This window comes from Vipera berus (genome assembly GCF_964194415.1).
Source record: "Vipera berus genome assembly, chromosome: 4".
Taxonomy (NCBI): domain Eukaryota; kingdom Metazoa; phylum Chordata; class Lepidosauria; order Squamata; family Viperidae; genus Vipera; species Vipera berus.
The window spans coordinates 76,512,228-76,531,418 of record NC_138206.1 but is presented as its reverse complement, the minus strand read 5'-3'; the positions used below and the strand labels follow the sequence as shown (position 1 = coordinate 76,531,418).

The following is a 19,191-nucleotide window of genomic DNA, read 5'->3' as shown; positions in this document are numbered from 1 at the left end:
TTTGTTTGGGCAGGGAAAAGACCAAGAGTAAAATTTAAGATAATGCAAGATGTACGTGAAAGTGGTCTTAAAATGCCCAATTTTAAATTATATTATGAGGCTGCTGCTTTATCATCAATTAGTGATTGGTTTAATTCAACACAAGGGAGATTATTGAATATTGAGGGTTGTGATTTGTTATTTGGTTGGCATGCATATTTATAGTAGGATAATGTTTTAAAGATACATATATTAAGGTATGCTCTGTTGCGAGTTTGGAAAAAATATTGACATAAGTTAAATTATAAAATACTGTCAGAATCCATTTATATCACATTTCATAAATGTATGGGTAGAATATTGTGTTTATTCTGGGGATTCTGCCATCTCTCCGGGGGGGGGGGCGGAAGGATGGTTACTCAAATTGCAGTAGGCTGTGTTTCAAAGACCAAGGAAACTTTTGATCTGGGGGGCTGCGTCTCCATTTGCAACTGAAAAGGAAGAAGCAATAACAATAAACACAAGGAGAGTTCCTTTTCCCATGGAAGGGCCTGACACCTAAGTAAATGATGTGAGCCTGACCAAATGGATGAGGGGGGGGGGGCTGAAATGGGAATGCTTTATATAGGATTGAAATGTAACTCTGTTAGATCCCGTCTTGTATTGCCACAATCGATCTCATCCTAGTAAAGTTTTCCTTTGGACAAATTTGCATCCAAGAGTTCTTATTTCCTAAGATGTGGATTGAGCTGGGTCCTGACAAATACCAATTTGGACAATACCTAAACATGCAATAGAAAAATATAAATGTGGGATTTAAACATGATGTGACTACATATAAAGAAATTCTTAGGCTGGAAAGGAATGTGTAGCAATTGAAGCCATATAATATTTTAAAAGAAGGGAAAATAGTACAAACTTGTTTCCAGTATGGGCAGTTACAAGCTAGATGGAAGGAAGATCAGAAAGTTGGTATTTCGATAACTGATGAAAATTTGGTTAAACAAATTAGAGATCAAGGTCAAGCACATATAAGAAGGATATATAATGCATTGATAGAAAAAGACTCAGAAACGGAACTTGTAAAAGATTGTATGATAAAATGGGCCCAGAATTTTCAGGACATCATAACAATGGATACTTGGGAAAAGATATGGGTTAGAAATGTAAAATTTACACAGGCTCAAAATTTAAGAGAGAATTTTTATACAATGTTTTATAGATGGCATTTAGATTTAAAAAAATTAGCAAGTATGTATCCGAACTGTCAGCCTAAATGTTGGAGGTGTGGTTGTGATGATGCAACGTATTATCATTTTTGGTGGACTTGTAAAAAAGTCAAAGCTTTTTGGATTAAAATTTGGTGGAACATGCAGAAGATATTTAAGAAAAGGAAAAGGTTTTCTCCACAGTTATTTCTGTTGGGTATTATTACAGATTGTACTGTTATAGATACTAAATTGATGTTGAATTTAATTACGGCAGCAAGACTTTTAGTAGCACAATATTGGAAGAGTGGACTTTGAAAGTTTCAAACCTGGCGGAAATGGCAAAGATTTCAGCATATTTGAAAGAACAATCGCAACAGAGATATATTGTGGAATGGAGAAGATGGATCGAGTATATTCAGAATAAATATGGGACTAAAAAGTTTCATTTAGCATATGAATAAGTATTAGTTTTATATGAAGTATTATTGGGTATTCATTATTAGTTAGTTATTTAGTTATGTTTAAAGAGAGTTAAAGTGCGATAGAATTTAATGTGTTTTTTTTAGTTAGTTAGCATATTCTAGCTTTAGTTTTTAAAAGTTAATACCCTGTATTCAGCTCTGGGAAGTCGGGGGGGAGGGGGAGGGAGGGTAAGTGGGGGAGGGGGATGGAGTTTATGTTTTTAAAATGTATTCTAAAACTTTTCAATTAAAAAGAAAGAATGCCTTCTTAAATGAACAGTGCAAATAGAAGAAAACAATAGAATAGGGAGGACCAGAGATATTTTCAAAAAAATTGGAGAGATGAAGGAAACGTTTAATGCAAAAATTGGCATGATAAAGGACCAAAATGGCAGGGAGCTAACAGAGGCAGAAGAGATTAAGAAGAGGTGGCAAAATTACACAGAAGAACTATACAAGAACAATCTTAACATCCCTGATAATTACAATGAGGTGGTCACTGACCTCGAACCAGACATCCTAGAATGTGAAGTGAAGTGGGCCTTAGAAAAGCTGAGCAACAACAAAGCTAGTGGAGGTGACAGTATTCCAGCTGAGCTATTCAAAATCTTAAAAGACGATGCAGTAAAAGTGCTACACTCAATTTGCCAGCAAATTTGGAAAACTCAACAGTGGCCACAGGATTGGAAAACATCAGTTTACATTCCAATTCCAAAGAAAGGCAGTGCCAAAGAATGTTCAAACTATCGCACCATTGCACTCATTTCTCATGCTAGTAAAGTCATGCTTAAAATCCTACAAGCTAGACTCCAGCAGTATGTCGATCGAGAACTACTAGAAGCACAGGCAGGATTTCAAAGAGGCAGAGAAACTAGAGATCAAATCGCCAACATACGCTGGATCATGGAGAAAGCTAGAGAGTTCCAGAAAAACATCAACTTCTGCTTCATTGACTATGCTGAAGCCTTTGATTGTGTGGATCATAACAAACTGTGGCAAGTTCTTAAAGAGATGGGCATATCAGACCATCTTATTTGTCTCTTGAGAAACCTATATGTGGGCCAAGAAGCAACAGTGAGAACTGGACACGGAACCACTGATTGGTTCAAAATTGGGAAAGGACTCCGGCAAGGCTGTACACTGTCACCCTGCCTATTTAACTTATATGCAGAGCACATCATGAGAAAGGCAGGGCTAGATGAATCAAAAGATGGAATTAAGATTGCCGGGAGAAATATCAACAACCTAAGATATGCAGATGATACCACTCTAATGGCAGAAAGTGAAGAAGAACTAAAGAGCCTCTTGTTGCAGGTGAAGAAGGAGAGTGCAAAACTTGGGTTGAAACTTAACATTAAGAAAACCAAGATCATGGCATCTGGCCCTCTCAATTCCTGGCAAATAGATGGGGAAGAAATTGAGGTAGTGACAGATTTTATTTTCCTGGGCTCCAAGATCACTGCAGATGGGGACTATAGCCAAGAAATTAAAAGACGCTTGCTCCTGGGGAGGAAAGCCATGGTAAATCTAGACAGCACACTAAAAAGCAGAGACATCACCCTGTCAACAAAAGTGCGTATAGTCAAGGCTATGGTTTTCCCAGTTGCAATGTATGGCAGTGAAAGCTGGACCATAAAAAAGGCTGAGCGCCAAAGAATTGAGGCCTTTGAACTATGGTGCTGGAGAAGCCTCCAGCGAGTCCCTTGGACTGCAAGGCGATCAAACCGGTCAGTCCTAGAGGAGATCAACCCTGACTGCTCTTTAGAAGGCCAGATCCCGAAGATAAAACTCAAATACTTTGGCCACCTAATGAGAAGGAAGGACTCACTGGAGAAGAGCCTAATGCTGGGAAAGATTGAGGGCAATAGAAGAAGGGGACGACAGAGAATGAGGTGGCTGGATGGAGTCACTGAAGCAGTAGGCGTGAGCTTAAATGGACTCCAGAAGATGGTAGAGGACAGGAAGGCCTGGAGGAACATTGTCCATAGGGTCGCGATGGGTCAGACATGACTTCGCAGCTAACAACAACAAAACAGTATTTGAAGATAATGCTGTTTGCATTAAAATGGCAACAGGAGACAAAGTCAAAAGTAGAAGCAAGCATGTGGACATTAATTATTGTAATGTCAGAGAAGCCATCAAAATTAAACTAATTTGCTTGCTTCATTGTTCTTCAGATGACAATCTGGCAGATGTAATGACCAAGCCATTGGGTGGAGAACACCATGGGAAGAGTATTAAATTATTTGGTTTTATGTCTATTCCAGTGATAAAGGGAGAAGTGTGCAAGAATTTATGAACTGGAATAACCATAGCAACAAACCAGCCAATAAGAACTGTTTTTGATTAAAACACAGTACTGGCTGTGTGAGGCATGTGATCCAGCCTAGGTCTAGGTGTGTCTTAATCTCTCCCTGTGTCCTGATCTCCTGAGTTAGTTGTTGTTCTCCACCACATTGCCAAGAACTGAATGAAACTGTATTTATCATATGTATATATTATAGACAATGTTTTTCTAAACTATGCCTCCTGCTCATTTTGAATGTGTGCTTATTTTTTGGGCTTATTTTTGTGCTGGAAAGCTGTAAAATTCTAATAAAAACAGTAACTGTGAGAGGGACCTTGGAGTCCTAGTGGATGATCACTTGAATATGAGCCAGCAGTGGGCAACAGCAGCCAAAAAAGCTAATACAATTTTTTATTTATTTATTTATTTTAATTCCATTTATATCCCGCCCTTCTCCGAAGACTCAGGGCGTCTTACAAGCTTAGCAATCCTGGGCTGTATGAACAGAGGTGTAGAATCAAGATCATGTGAAGAATTAATACTGCTTTATAAAACCCTAGTAAGACTTCCCCTGGAATACGGCAACCAATTTTGGTCTCCATACTACAAAAAAGTTGTTGAGACTTTGGAAAAAAATCAGGGAAGTGCAACTAAGATGATCAAAGGCCTGGAGACTAAAACATATGAAGAATGGCTGCAGGATTTGGGTTTGGCTAATCTAAAGAAAAGAAGAAATGGGGTGACATGTTAGCAGTATTCCAGTATTTAAGGGGCTGTGACAAAGAAGAGGCGGTCAAATTATTCTCCAAAGCACCTGAAGGCAGGACAAGAAACAATGGTTGGAAACTGATCAAAGAGAGAAGCAACCTGGAATTAAGGATAAACTTACTGAGAGTGAGGACAATTAACCAGTGAAACAGCTTGCCTCTATTGTATTTTATTCTGTTCTGTTCTATTATCTCAAGATTCTTACCAACACTAAAGAGATATAAAGCCACCCTATTATTTTGTCACATCAGAAAAATAGGGGGTACCTTGCTCAATAGTAGTAACTGTGAGAGGGATCTCGGAGTCCTAGTAGACAATCACTTAAATATGAGCCAGCAGTGTGCTGCAGCTGCCAAAAAAGTCAACACAGTGCTAGGCTACATTAACAGAGGGATAGAATCAAGATCACGTGAAGTATTAATACCACTTTACAATGCCTTGGTAAGGCCACACTTGGAATACTACATCCAGTTTTGGTCACCACAATGTAAAAATAAAGAGATATAGATACAACATAAGCAGTGGTGGGATTCAGCCAGTTTGCACCACTTTGGCAGAACTGGTAGCAAAGTTTTTGTTGCCCAGGCCCAGAATGGACTTCTGGAAGCGGCATCCACACAGAGAACTGGTTGTTCACATATTTGAATTCAACCACTGAACATATGTATGAATGTGTACATGTAGATATCTGTCTTCTCACAAACTGATCAGTAAATTAGCAAGAAGCAAACTAGTTAGCATCTAATGTTTTGCTAGTTTTAACAACTCAGGGCTGTTTAACTTTTATGAGAAAGCTTAAAAGCAGACATAAATTCATTCAAATGCCAGTGAGAAAATGTTAGATGTTTTGTGCCAGCCATGGCAGTTTCCCAAAAGGGTCATCAGATGGGAGCAAAGAGGCTTCTTTGCTTCCACTGATGAGCCAAGGGTCTCAGACCCCGACAGACCCCATTGGCAGAGTGTTTTATGGTCAGGGAGGGACCAAGACCCCCCATAAATACCTCTGCACGAGGGGCTGTTCTTTGTTCTAGTTCTAGCTTCTTAAGATTCTACTCCTAGCTCCTAGTTCTTCTTCTGTTTTAGTTATGTAATTCTAGCTTGCTGCGGAAGAAGGGGAGATCTGTTTCCCAGAGACTAAGGTTCTTGGGCTATGCTCCTGGCTCCAAGGCCTATCGTTTCCTGGGAGAAGGGGGCAGGCCTGTGACTTCCCAATCTGCCTATTTCGAAGAGGATTCCAATTGGACCCAGATCCACTCGAATGATCTGAGCCCATATGCCAACCGACCCAGTAAGGATACACCGACCACGACATCACCTGAGATGACCACATACCCTGCCACCGACGAAAGTGAGGAACAAGATGAAGATGCGTCCAGTCCCATGGAGGAAGACACGCTGTCTTCACCCCCAGCGACGCCTCAGAGACCCACGGAAGAAAAGGGCGGTGAGTGGCAGAAGGTAAGGAGGTCAAAGCGGTCCAACAAAGGGGTCCCGCCAAAGAGAATTGACATTGGCCACATCGCGTCTGTCAACAGCGTTGTGGTCACCCCAAAATCCTTCTCTGACATCCAGGAGCTGCCCATCGAAGAGCAGGAGAAATGGCAGCTCGCGATGGAGAAGGAGATGCAGAGCTTAAAGAAACTCAAAGTCTTCACCCCCCAGCAACCACCAAAGGAGAGGAAAGTCATTGGCACAAGGTGGGTTTACAAAGCCAAACCACTTGCCAATGGCCTCTACCTATACAAGGCCCGTTTGGTAGCCCAGGGCTTCGCTCAGCGCTATATGGAGGACTACGCCGAGATGTACTCTCCAACCGTCCGGGCAGAGAGCGTCAAGGCCGCCCTCATGACTGCAGCCGCTCTGGGAGAAGAAGTCTTCCAATTCGACATCCAGACGGCTTACCTCCACGGCAACCTGGACCGGCAGATCTACGTGAGGGCTCCTCCTGGCTACCAGCAAGAAGGGGGAAATACATGGTTGCTCCACAAAGGGTTATATGGTCTCAAGCAGTCAGGGAAATTATGGTATGACTGTCTTAGAAAGAGTTTAGAACGAGTTGGTTTCACTGCGTCCCATGCAGATGAATGTGTCTTCACACGCAATTCCAATGGTACCACAGAACGGGTGTTAGTTTATGTGGACGACCTATTATATGTAGGGCCTGACAAGGAAGGGTGTGATAAATTTGCCAAGGCCCTGGAAGAAAAGTTTACTCTGAAGTCTTTGGGGCGGGTTGACAAGTACTTGGGTGTGCATATTTTGGCCACTAAGGGGGGGTTCGCTCTATCTCAAAAAGAAAAGATAGAGGAATTACTGGCCAAATGCAAAATGACAGAATCTAATCCTACGCATAGCCCAATGCAAAGCGACTTTTACAACCACACTCTCAAGGACGGTCCTGAGTTCACAGATAACATGCTTTACAGATCTGTGATTGGCTCCTTGCTATACATCAGCAATTGGAGCAGACCTGACATAGCTTTAGCTGTGAATCTATTGTCCAGGCACGTGGAACACCCAAAGGAATTCCACTGGACTGCTGTTAAAAGGGTGCTTAGATACCTTAAGGGCACAGCTGATGTCCTCCTTATGCTAGAACCAGAGAAGGGGAAGACGGCCCAGCTCTCCGCTTACTCAGACGCAGACTGGGCTGGCGACACCAAAAGTAGACGGAGCACTTCTGGTTTCCTCATATTGCTAAATGGCTGTCCAATACATTGGCATGTTAGGCAGCAAAAATTTATTTCTTGCTCCACGGCCGAGGCTGAATTTGCCAGCCTGTCAGACACGGCCAATGATTTGATTTGGTTCAATGATCTGATAACAAGCATCTGGGCATCTCCTCCTCTGCCCATCCAAATTCTAGAGGACAACACAGCCGCAATTGCAATCTCGGGCGCTTATGCAGTAGGCTCTAGATCTCGCCACATAGACATACGCTATAAAAATGTCAGGCAGCTTGCGAAAGAGGGTTTTATACATGTTGAGCACTGTAACACAGCTGACCAGATAGCTGATCTGTTCACCAAACCTGTTCCCATTGACCGGCACAACCTTCTGTGTAAGCGTTTGTGTTTGGCTTTCTGAATGTTTTTATGCATGTCCATGACACCTGCTCGCCCCTCACACACATTCACTGGTCCCTGTCATTGGCTGGCAAGAAGGGGAATTGTTAGATGTTTTGTGCCAGCCATGGCGGTTTCCCAAAAGGGTCATCAGATGGGAGCAAAGAGGCTTCTTTGCTTCCACTGATGAGCCAAGGGTCTCAGACCCCGACAGACCCCATTGGCAGAGTGTTTTATGGTCAGGGAGGGACCAAGACCCCCCATAAATACCTCTGCATGAGGGGCTGTTCTTTGTTCTAGTTCTAGCTTCTTAAGATTCTACTCCTAGCTCCTAGTTCTTCTTCTGTTTTAGTTATGTAATTCTAGCTTGCTTTTATTTTGTTTCTCTCTCACATACAGGCATGAATGCTTTCATGCCAAGTATTTCTTTCTCTTTGATCTATCATTGAATAAAGCTAATATGATTGCATCTCTGCGTGATGCCTTTTACTTGGAAGCACCTTAACGATACATCGTCCTCGTGAGATCATCTCACAGAAAATCATGCTGATCTTCAGAGACTACCAAATACATTCATTCATAGTGTTTAAAATCTGGAAATATAATTCAATGTAGCAATAGGTGCATTTTTCTAAATAGTAGTAAATCTTACATTTTATCTTCCTTCCCCTTGCTCAAAATACAAATACAACTATATCTTTTTAAGAAGAAATATTCCAGTAAAGTTTTATTTAGTGCAAATCATAGGGATGAATTAATTATAAAGAATGATTATAAGGAAGTTTTCTACTCTGGGAAAATATATAAGTTACTGAGTTACAATAAGTTGTGTAGCCATCTTGAATTCATATTACAAATTGTGTTTTATTTATGACCACAATTGGAAATAGAAAAAGTAAATAATAAAATAAAATAAAATAAATCACAGTTGTGATTATTAATTGAAGCTACCCAATTTTACACCTTTTTCTGTTGTGGTAATTAAGCAAATCATCATGGTCATTAAGTGAGACATCACATTATTGCCATTTTTAACTTCTCTGTTGGTTTCCTGATAGATACTGATAGTCAGAAGGTAGCTGGGAAGGTCTCAAAAAGCAATAATTTGACCCTAGGACACTGCAACCATAATAAATATATGCTGGTTGCCAAGTCTCAGAATTGCAATCACATGACTGCAGGAAGACTTTGACTGTCATAAATGTGAGGACTGGTTGTAAGTCACTTTTTTATTATTTATTTATTTATTTATTTATTTATTTATTTATTTATTTATTTATTTATTTATTTATTTATTTATTTATTTTGTATACCACCCTTCTCCCGAAGGACTCAGGGCAGTGAACAGGGCATTACATATTAAAAGACAAAATACAAAAATTAAAAAAAGATTAAACAAAATGCCCACGAATAAGTTAAAACACATTAAAAAAGTAGGTTAAAACACATTAATAAAACCCACCCCCATCCCATCAGGCCAGGCCAGCTTGTTCGAAGAGGTAAGTTTTTAGATCGAGCCAGAAGGAGCGGAGGTCAGGCGCCATCCGGAGCTCGACCGGAAGATGGTTCCATAAATCCGGCGTGCCCACAGAGAACGCCCTCCCCCTGGGGGCCGCCAGTCGGCATTCTTTGACCGGTGGCACCCTGAGGAGGCCCTCTCTGTGGGAGCATACTGGGCAGAGGGAAGTTGACGCCGGCTGCAGGTGCTCCCCAAGGTATTCCGGACCCATGCCATGTAGGGCTTTGTAGGTCATTACCAACACCTTGAATCTCACCCGGAAGACAACTGGAAGCCAATGCAGCTCGCAGAGCAGAGGTGTAACTTGGGAGTGTCGGAAAACTCCCAACACAACTCTCGCGGCTGCATTCTGTACCAGCTGGAGCCTCTGAGTGGTCTTCAAGGGTAGCCCCATGTAGAGAGCATTGCAGTAGTCCAGACGAGACATCACAAGCGCGTGAGTGACCGTACGTAAGGCATCCCGGTCTAGATAGGGCCGCAACTGGCGCACCAGGCGAACCTGGGCGAAGGCCCCCCTAGTCACAGCTACTATATGGTCTTCTAGAGAAAGCTGTGAATCTAGGAGGTCTCCCAAGTTGCGAGCCCTATCTACGGGGGGTAATAACTCACCCCCCAGAGAGAGAGATGGGATATCCTGAATATCCTGAGATGCCGGTACGCACAGCCACTTGGTCTTGTCAGGGTTGAGTTGAAGCCTGTTCCTCCCCATCCAGACCCGAACCGCCTCCAGGCAGCAGGACATCACGTCGAGGGCATCACTGGGGTGGTTTGGGGTCAAAATGAAAAGCTGGGTATCATCAGCATACTGATGATACCCAACTCCAAAACCATGAATGATCTCACCCACCGGTTTCATGTAGATGTTGAACAGGAGAGGCGAGAGGACTGACCCCTGAGGGACTCCACAAGCGAGAGGCCTCGCGGTAGACCTCTGCCCCCTGCCAACACCGACTGCGAGCATCCCAGGAGATAGGAGGAGAACCACTGAAGGACCGTGCCTCCCACTCCCAATTCCCTGAGACGCCGCAGCAAGATACCATGGTCGATGGTATCGAAAGCCGCTGAGAGGTCTAATAGGACTACGACAGAGGAATATCCCCTGTCCCGAGCCCTCCAGAGATCATTCACCAGAGCGACCAATGCCGTCTCCGTGCTGTACCCGGGCCTGAAGCCCGATTGGTACGGGTCTAGATAATCCGCTTCATCCAGAACCAGAGAAAGCTGATGCGCCACCACAATCTCAACAACCTTCGCAAGAAGCGAAGGTTGGAGACCGGACGAAAGTTATTTAACACAGCTGGGTCCAAGGCAGGCTTCTTGAGGAGAGGTCTCACCACGGCCTCCTTCAAGGCGGCGGGGAAACTACCCTCACTCAAACAGGCAGATATAACTGCCTGGAACCAGCCTCGTGTCCCCTCCTGGGCTGCATAAACCAGCCAGGAAGGGCACGGGTCCAATGAACATGTGGTGGAGCTCAGCCTCCCCATAATCCTGTCCACTTCCTCCGGAGTTACAGGATCGAACTCCTCCCAGATAACATTGACAAGACCACCCGTGTCCTGATTGTCCAACTCTGCCCAGTCGGAGTCCAAATCGGTCCGAATCCGAGCGATTTTATCCAACAGATGTTGACTAAACTCCTCGGCACGCCCCTGCAAGGGTTCCTTTTAGTGCCAATGTAGCTTCAAATGATCGCTAAATGAATGGTTGTAAGTTGAGGATTACCTTTACTACACCACATAGCCTGTGAATTCTGCACCATAAGAAACAGCCACAAAAAGATATTCTCAACAATATAAATTGGTTCCATTAATCAATTTTCTGCACTTTAGAAAAAGAAAAAAAATCACAAAGAAGCTACATTAGCCTTTCACAATTCCTTAAACTGTTTTGCTGTCAACTTCTTTAGCAATTGTAGCTTGAAATTATGAAAGTGAACTGGAAAATTAGAGGGCAAGAAGCTAAGCAAAACTGAGTTTCACTAACAATAAGATTATCTAACTGATTTTACAAAACATGGTCCAAGTCTTTATTGCTTAGAACACAATAGCAACAATGTGGTGCAGTCAAAAGAAGATACAGTCATAATTTTGAATGTTGGACTTTGAAATGTTCCAACATGGCAAAATGTTACCTTCATCATACCATATCAACTGTAATAAAAAGGGCCCCTACACCTAAACCAATGCAAAAAATTTTTAATTAATTAAAATACATCATATAGGTTCAATGGTTTAAAAATGTATAGGTAAAAGGTAAAGGTTCCCCCGCCCATGTGTTCTAGTCATTTCCAACTCTAGGGGGCAGTGCTCATTTCTGTTTCAAAGCCGAAGAACCAGCACTTGTCCAAGGACGTCTCCGTGGTCATGTGGCCGGCATAACTAGACGCCAAAGGTGCACAGAACACTGTTACCTTCCCACCGTAGTGTTCCCTATTTTTCTACTTGCATTTTTATGTGCTTTCGAACTGCTAGGTTGGCAGAAGCTGGGACAAGTAACAGGCGCTCTGTTACGCAGCACTCGGGATTCGACCCACCAAACTGCCGACCTTCTGATCGACAAGCTCAGCGTCCTAACCCACTGAGCCACCGCGTCCCTTAAAAATGTATAGGCAGACTTAAAAATAAGTCTCATTGAATCCAGTGGAGCTCATTGCTGAATAAATAGCCAAAGGGTTTTTTTTAGTATCAGAAAAAAAAGAAAAAAACCAATAATGCTAAGTATAAAAGAAATCAGGAATTAATAAATTTTAAACAGAGAGAGGGGGAGAGAAGTTGCTGGGGAAAGAGGAATAAGAGGAGAAAACAATCACTTACCTAGAACCCCTAGCCTGTAGTTGATGGTTACAACAATGACATTCCCGTAGCTTGCGAGTATGCTGCCATCAACTATATTTCCTGTACCTTCCATATATGATCCACCATGAATATAGATCATCACTGGTTTCTTACTGTTCTGATCATGTATATCTGAAAAGAGTACAAGTAAGGAAAACATAAGAAAGTAATACAAGTATTAAATTAAAAAATCATAGTCTTTTTTATCGCCAAAGAGCTAATTAGCTGTTTTGTACATTTTCTCATTTCAAATGTATTTCCTATATGATTGCCTCTATTTCTCTTTGGTTATAACCAATAACATAAAGCAAACAAAGCCAGTTTAATAGACCCCCACATAATTGTGAAGGCCTCCTTCTCCCACACTGTCCATGTCCTCTCTCCTTTAGTGAATTTTTTAGAGGTGTAGGAACAAGGTTGCAGGACTCCAATTTTATTCTTTTGCAGTAACACAGCTCTGACTGCCACTTCACTGGCATCTGCTTGAATTACAAAGGGCTCCCCTGGACAGGGGTGCTTTAGGACCGGTTCAGCTGCAAAGTCTTTTTAAATTCTCAAAAGCTTTCTGGCAACTCATAGTCCATGCTAGTGTTTGGCCAGGTCACGGTTTTTCCCCTCCTTTCCCATTTTGAGTAGTTCTATAAGGGATAGAACAATCTCGGCAAAAGAGGGAATGAATTGACGGTAGAAATTGGCAGACCCTAGGAAGCTCTGGAGCTGTTTGTGGGTTTTTGGGGGCTGCCATTCGATTACAGCTTTCACTTTTGCTGGGTCCATTTTGATGCCCTCATCGGAAATTCTATAGCCAAGATAATCTAATCGGGTTTGGTGAAATTCACCTTTCAATGATTTGACATAAAGTTTGGCATTCAATAGGTTCTTTAACACTTCTCTGACCAGCTTTATGTGGTTAGTCATATTCGTACTGTATATCAGGATGTCATCAAGATACACCAGGAGTCCTTTGTATAGTTGATCATGTAGGACCTCACTGATCAACTGGCATGACTTTGAACTGGTAGCTTCACAAGGGGCAGTTGAAGCCTGTCTTCCACTCATCAACCTTCTTTGTTCTCACCCGGTAATATGCTTCTCTCAGGTCTAACTTGGTGAAGACACTCCCCTTCACCATGTGGGTTAGTAAGTCTTTCAGGAGGGGGAGAGGCTATTTATTTTCCACACACACAGCATTAAGGCTCTTATAGTCTATGCAGAGATGAGGAGGCCCATCCTTTTTCCCTTTAAACAACACAGGGGCACCCATGGTTGACTTTGACCGCTCGAATCCCCTTGCTAGTTTTGTATCCACATATCGCTGCATCTCCTCCATTTCAAGGGGGGACATGCATACATTTTTGGTCATGGAAGTTTGGCCCCCAACAACAGTTCAATAGAACAATTTTTGGGCCGGTGATGAGGCAAGGTATCTCATTCTTTCTTACTAAATGCCTCCGCTAGGTCCTGGTACTCACTGGGGATGAGCGGCTTACCTGGTGGCCATGAGGTAGCCATGTGCGCTCTCTCATTGGGTGGGCTAAAATCTCCTGTAACATATTTTGAATCAATGGGGGAATCAGGCCCTATGTTTTTGACAGATACATTATTCCATCTTTCAAAGCACACTAACATAAGACACTAATGTAACTTAGAATGTTACATACATTATAGGAGGCTAATCTTATTTTTTTTACCTGCATAGTTTTTCAAATTTCTATGAGAAAAGTAATTCAACCAGAATCCTTTTAAAATATGTTTTAATATATTGTGATGACTTTACATACTTAAAATAAACATTAAAAAAGTTTGCAGAGTGGCATTTTGAAAGTATTTCCTATCTAGGTTATCATGGGGTGTGGGATGATATTTTGGGGTATAATGCCTGCAGAAGAATCATGTAAATTAAGATTGAAGCTTGTGCCGTAAATGATAAAATTAATTGAAATACCCATTTGTTTTAGGAATGTGTACTTTTGACAGCTTCTTTGGGTATGGTTTTGTTTTAGGATTATCACCTGATTTTTCCTCAGTTTTCATATTTGATACATTCTACACCTATTCACCAATTTGTCTTTCTATTCCATTCCATTAAGAAATGTGCATAGTATGGCTTTTAATATCCTGCTTTTTAGAAATATATCTGCTAAAATATCTGCTTCTTGGGTAATGCAACTGTTACCTTATTTTTCCTTGCAGTCTTCAACTATTTTCAAATAATGAAACTAGGTGTTTATTCCATAATAAACATACAGGATTGTGGGATCCCAGGAACAACTTAATTTTAGTTGTAGGACTACTTTACCTCCTATTGAAAATTCCTACATGAATATAATAACAATATATTACAAAATATGATATTTCTGAAAAAATCTTTTAAAAAATTTCAATCTATAGCTACACAAACGTATCAGATCTTAACTATTAATTGGTAACACATTGTCCAGACAAATACATCTTTGTTCTTTTTGGTTGTGCTCCAAAGTTACCTCTAGTTAATAAGTTCATCAATTGCAGAAGCAAATGTCTTCAAAGAAAGATGTTCATAACTAGCAAGCCAAGTCTTTGCAATGCTTAGCGATCTGTTGTATGGCTATTTGGAGTAGACTGTGAAATGTGTCCTTGATCTTGGTTTATTATGCGGCTCGATGTAGAATAATGAAGTCATTCATTTCATTTCATTTCATTTATTTGACTTATATACCGCCCATCTCCCGTAGGACTCAGGGCGGTTCACAAGGTTTTTTTAAAAAACAATACAACAAGTTACAAAAATTAAAAACAATTAAAATGATTACACTAACCTTGAACTAAAAACCCCAATTACAATTAAAATACAATTAAAACCCCAGTTAATACTCTCAGTCCAGGCCAGAAAGCTCGAAGAGCCAGGTCTTCAGGTCCCGGCGGAATGAGCGAAGGTCAGGGGCAGTCCTAAGCTCTACAGGAAGCTGGTTCCAAAGGGCCGGCGCACCCACAGAGAAGGCCCTCCCCCTGGGTATTGTCCGCCGGCAATCTTTTACCGGCGGTACCCTGAGAAGACCCTCCCTGTGGGAGCGCACAGGACGAAGGGAGCTTGATGCCGGCAGCAGGTGTTCCCTCAGATATCCTGGACCCAAGCCATTAAGGGCTTTATAGGTCATCACCAGCACCTTGAATCTCACCCGGAGGGCAACCGGAAGTAGAGTAGAGGTGTTACATGGGAGTATCAGGAAACCCCCATCACAACCCGTGCAGCTGCATTCTGCACCAGCTGGAGCCTCCAAGTGGTCCTCAAGGGCAGCCCCATGTAGAGAGCATTGCAGTAGTCCAATCAGGAGGTCATGAACGCATGAGTGACTGTGTGCAGGGCATCTTGGTCCAGGTAGGGCCGCAACTGGTGCACCAGGCGAACCTGGGCAAAAGCCCCCCTGGTCACGGCTCCTATATGGTCTTCAAAACTGAGCCGCAAATCCAGGAGGATGCCCAAGTTGCGAGCCCTATCGACAGGGGGTAACACCTCACCCCCCCATCATTAGAGATGGAATGGACTGGTTAGTTCAAGATGCCGGTATGCACAGCCACTCAGTCTTGGCAGGATTGAGACGAAGCCTGTTTCTCCCCATCCAGACCTGGACCGCCTCCAGGCAGCGGGACATCACGGCGAGGGCATCACTGGGTTGGTTCGGGGTGGAGAAAAAAAGTTGGGTATCATCAGCGTACTGATGATATCCCACCCCGAAACCACAAATGATCTCACCCAGCGGCTTCATATAGATGTTGAAAAGGAGGGGAGAGAACCGACCCCTGAGGAAGTCCACAAACGAGAGGCCTCGGGGCGGACCTCTGCCCTCCCGTCAACACCGATTGCGAGTGGCCCAGGAGATAGGAGGAGAACCACTGCAAGACAGTGCCTCCCACTCCCAACCCCCTGAGATGCCTCAATAGGATACCATGGTTGATGATATCAAAAGCCGCTGAGAGATCTAATAGAACTAGGACAGAGGAGCAACCCCTGTCCCAAGCCTGCCAGAGATCATTTACCAGCGTGACCAATGCCGTCTCCATGCTGTGACCGGGCCTTAAACCCGATTGGTACGGGTCGAGATAATCAGTTTCCTCCAGGAACAGAGGAAGCTGATGCGCCACCACACTCTCAACAACCTTCGCCAGAAAGCGAAGGTTGGAGACAGGATGATAGTTGTTTAAAATCGCTGGGTCCAGGGCAGGCTTCTTGAGAAGGGGCCTCACCACCGCCTCCTTCAAAGCGGCGGGGAAGACACCCTCACTCAAAGAGGAAGATATTACTGCCTGGAACCAGCTTCGTGTCTCCTCCTGAGCCGCATAAATTAGCCAAGAGGGACACGGGTCCAATAAACAGGTGGTGGAACTCAGCCTCCCCATAATCCTGTCCACATCATCAGGGGAAACAGGATCGAACTCAGTCCAGACATGCTCAAGACCTTCCGATTCCTCCATATCAGACTCTACCCAGTTAGAGTCCAAACCAGCCCGGATCTCAGCGATTTTGTCCATCAGATGATGACTAAACTCCTTGGCTCGCCCCTTCAAGGGCTCCTCTCTCACCTCCTGATAGAGGAGGGAGCGAGTCATCCTAAACAGGGCAGCCGGGCGATTATCTGCGGATGCAAGGAGGGCAGCGAAGTAATTAGCCTTCGCTGTCCTCATTGCAGCAAGATAAGACCTTATGAAGGTTCTTAACTGCAATCGGTCAGATTTGGAATGGCTGGACCTCCAACCGCTCTCTAGACCCTGTCTCCGATGCTTCATCTCCCGGAGGGCCACAGAAAACCATGGAGCCCAACGGAATCTGCGCCGGGTCAGGGGTCGCAAGGGTACAACACAGTTGAGTGCCTCAGTGGCCGCCTGTTCCCAGGCATCAACCAAGGCATCAACTGGGCTGTGAGTGAGGGCGATGGGTATAGACCCAAGCGCCATCTGGAACCATTCTGGGTCCATTAGGCGCTTGGGGCGGAACCATCTGGTCGGTTCCGCAGCCCAGCGGTGGCAGGTGGCATAACAGAAGACCAGCCGCAGGAGATAATGGTCGGACCATGACAGGGGAACAATGACCGGTGAACCCCCTCCAAGATCATCCAACCACTGTCCAGACAGGAATACCAGGTCGAGAGTGTGACCCCCCACATCAGTCGGGCCTTGAATTACCTGGGTCAGGTCCATGGCCATCATGGAAGCCATGAACTCCTGGGCTGACTCCAACAACCCTCCCAGAGAAGGCAGGTTGAAGTCACCCAGCACTATAAGCCTGGGAAACTCCACCGCCAACCCTGAGAGGGTGTCGAGCAGCTCGGGCAGGGCTGTTGCCACACAGCTGGGCACTAGGTATGTGTTCTGTACCAGCCTGCTACCGGCCCTGCAGATAAGGCAGGGACAACCCTTTTTACAAGAAGGCAAGAGACTGGAACTAAGCCTGCCAAATTTATTAACATAAAAACATAAACAGAGCAAAGAGAGCAAAGAGAGCAAACACGAACCATGAAACAGGAACTATTCAAATGGTTGCTTTCAGCAAACCAGCCCTCCCATGCATTCCCCTTTTATACAGTTCAGGGCGTGGCTTCTCTCTGCCTCCTTCTGAGGTGCCCCATTGCCTTCCTCTGTTTACTCCTGATTGACTGCCTCCTGCGTCGGGCGTCCTTGAACAGGGCCAGCTGTGGGTCATCTTCATCCACGCTGCGTCGTGACCAGGTGTGAGGGGCCTGGCTGAGGGCTCTCATCAGCAAGCTCTCCAACCCCCTCAGCAACCTCTCCAACACCCCCTCCTCCTCTGATTCATCCGACCCAAATGCCGAACCCACAGGCTGACCCTGAATCACAACAGTATGTAAGCAACAAGCCCATCTGAACCCAGGGGCCACATCTCAGGAGGAGGGTCTCACTCCCGCCAATCTGGACAATGGTGGTGTCCCGCGGACATAAAGTCTTCCTAATAACCACCGCCACCCCTCCACCCCTACCCTGAGCCCATGGCCGGTGTAGCATATGGAAACCTGGAGGGCATAACTCGGTCAGAGGGATCCCTCCCTCCAAGCCCAACCAAGTTTCCGTAATGCATGCCAGATCCGCGTGTTCCTCCTCGATCAAGTCAGTAACGAGGGGAGCCTTATTAACAACGGATCTGGCATTAAAATAAACAGGCCTAAGCTCAGGGACCTGATCACCCTCATCCCCGGGTGAGAGGGTGCTAACCAGAGGGTCGGAGCGCACCACTGCATGCAGACAGTGGGGGCGCGATCCCAGATGTTGATGCGGCCCTCCGTGCAACCACCTGCCGCCATTCCCTATCGTCGTGGGGATTTGAAACCCCACCCCAGCACACACAGAACCAGCAGTCTCTACCCCCAACCCTATCCCACCGGGACCCCTCATCGGCCCAGATTGAGTGCTAATTGAAAATTCCCTCCCCACCCTACTATCCCTCCCCTTCCCTAACCCTTTAAAATACCCAGCTAAAAATGTATCAGGGGTCTCTTAATACGTCTCCACCAGAGGCCCCTAGTTAAGCCCAGCCACCTCTCGGGGTCCCAACAATTGGGCCCGTCATCAAGAGAAATGATAGAAAGGGAGGCTGGTCGTATCCAGGAGGGAAACCCCCCCCTGAAGGCATACAAGTCCGATCTAGAATATGGCAGTACTTTTTGAATAATACCAGGGCTTGCTTGAGCTAGCATCCATGTGTCTGGTACATTGGGAGAAATTAATGGTCAAGAACATGTAAGAAATATTGTTCTGTAAAGGCAACTCAGGGAATAACTGCTGTTTAAATTGGCATTTGTTAATTGGCACATTTTGCTGACTACATGGGACTATTTCTTACATTAGTTGCCAATGGTAGTACAGATGGAAAAGCTAAGCAGGTTTGGATGTGTTTAGTTGTTGGATGTAGGACTACCAGTAAAGTAGAGTTAGAAGATGAAAAGAGCATCCTAAAAGAAGGCAGTGGCAAAACATATTTATTACACAATTTATCTAATGTTGGAATCATTGGTGTCTCTAAGTCAGTGCTTTTCAAACAGTGGTATGGGTACCACCTGTGGTACATTGGCACC

The 19,191-nt window shown here is 44.2% G+C and overlaps 1 protein-coding gene across 1 annotated transcript in view; it reads right to left on the bottom strand.

The window, feature by feature from the left end:
* The window catches only part of NLGN4X (neuroligin 4 X-linked), a gene marked incomplete at both ends in the record, with an annotated part of 245,379 nt that overhangs the window by 156,500 nt on the left and 69,688 nt on the right, over nucleotides 1-19,191 (bottom strand). Inside the window, one exon of the mRNA XM_081326718.1 lies at nucleotides 12,107-12,259. Coding sequence (XP_081182844.1) covers nucleotides 12,107-12,259 — 153 coding nt within the window. The remainder of the gene's footprint in view (nucleotides 1-12,106; nucleotides 12,260-19,191) is intronic.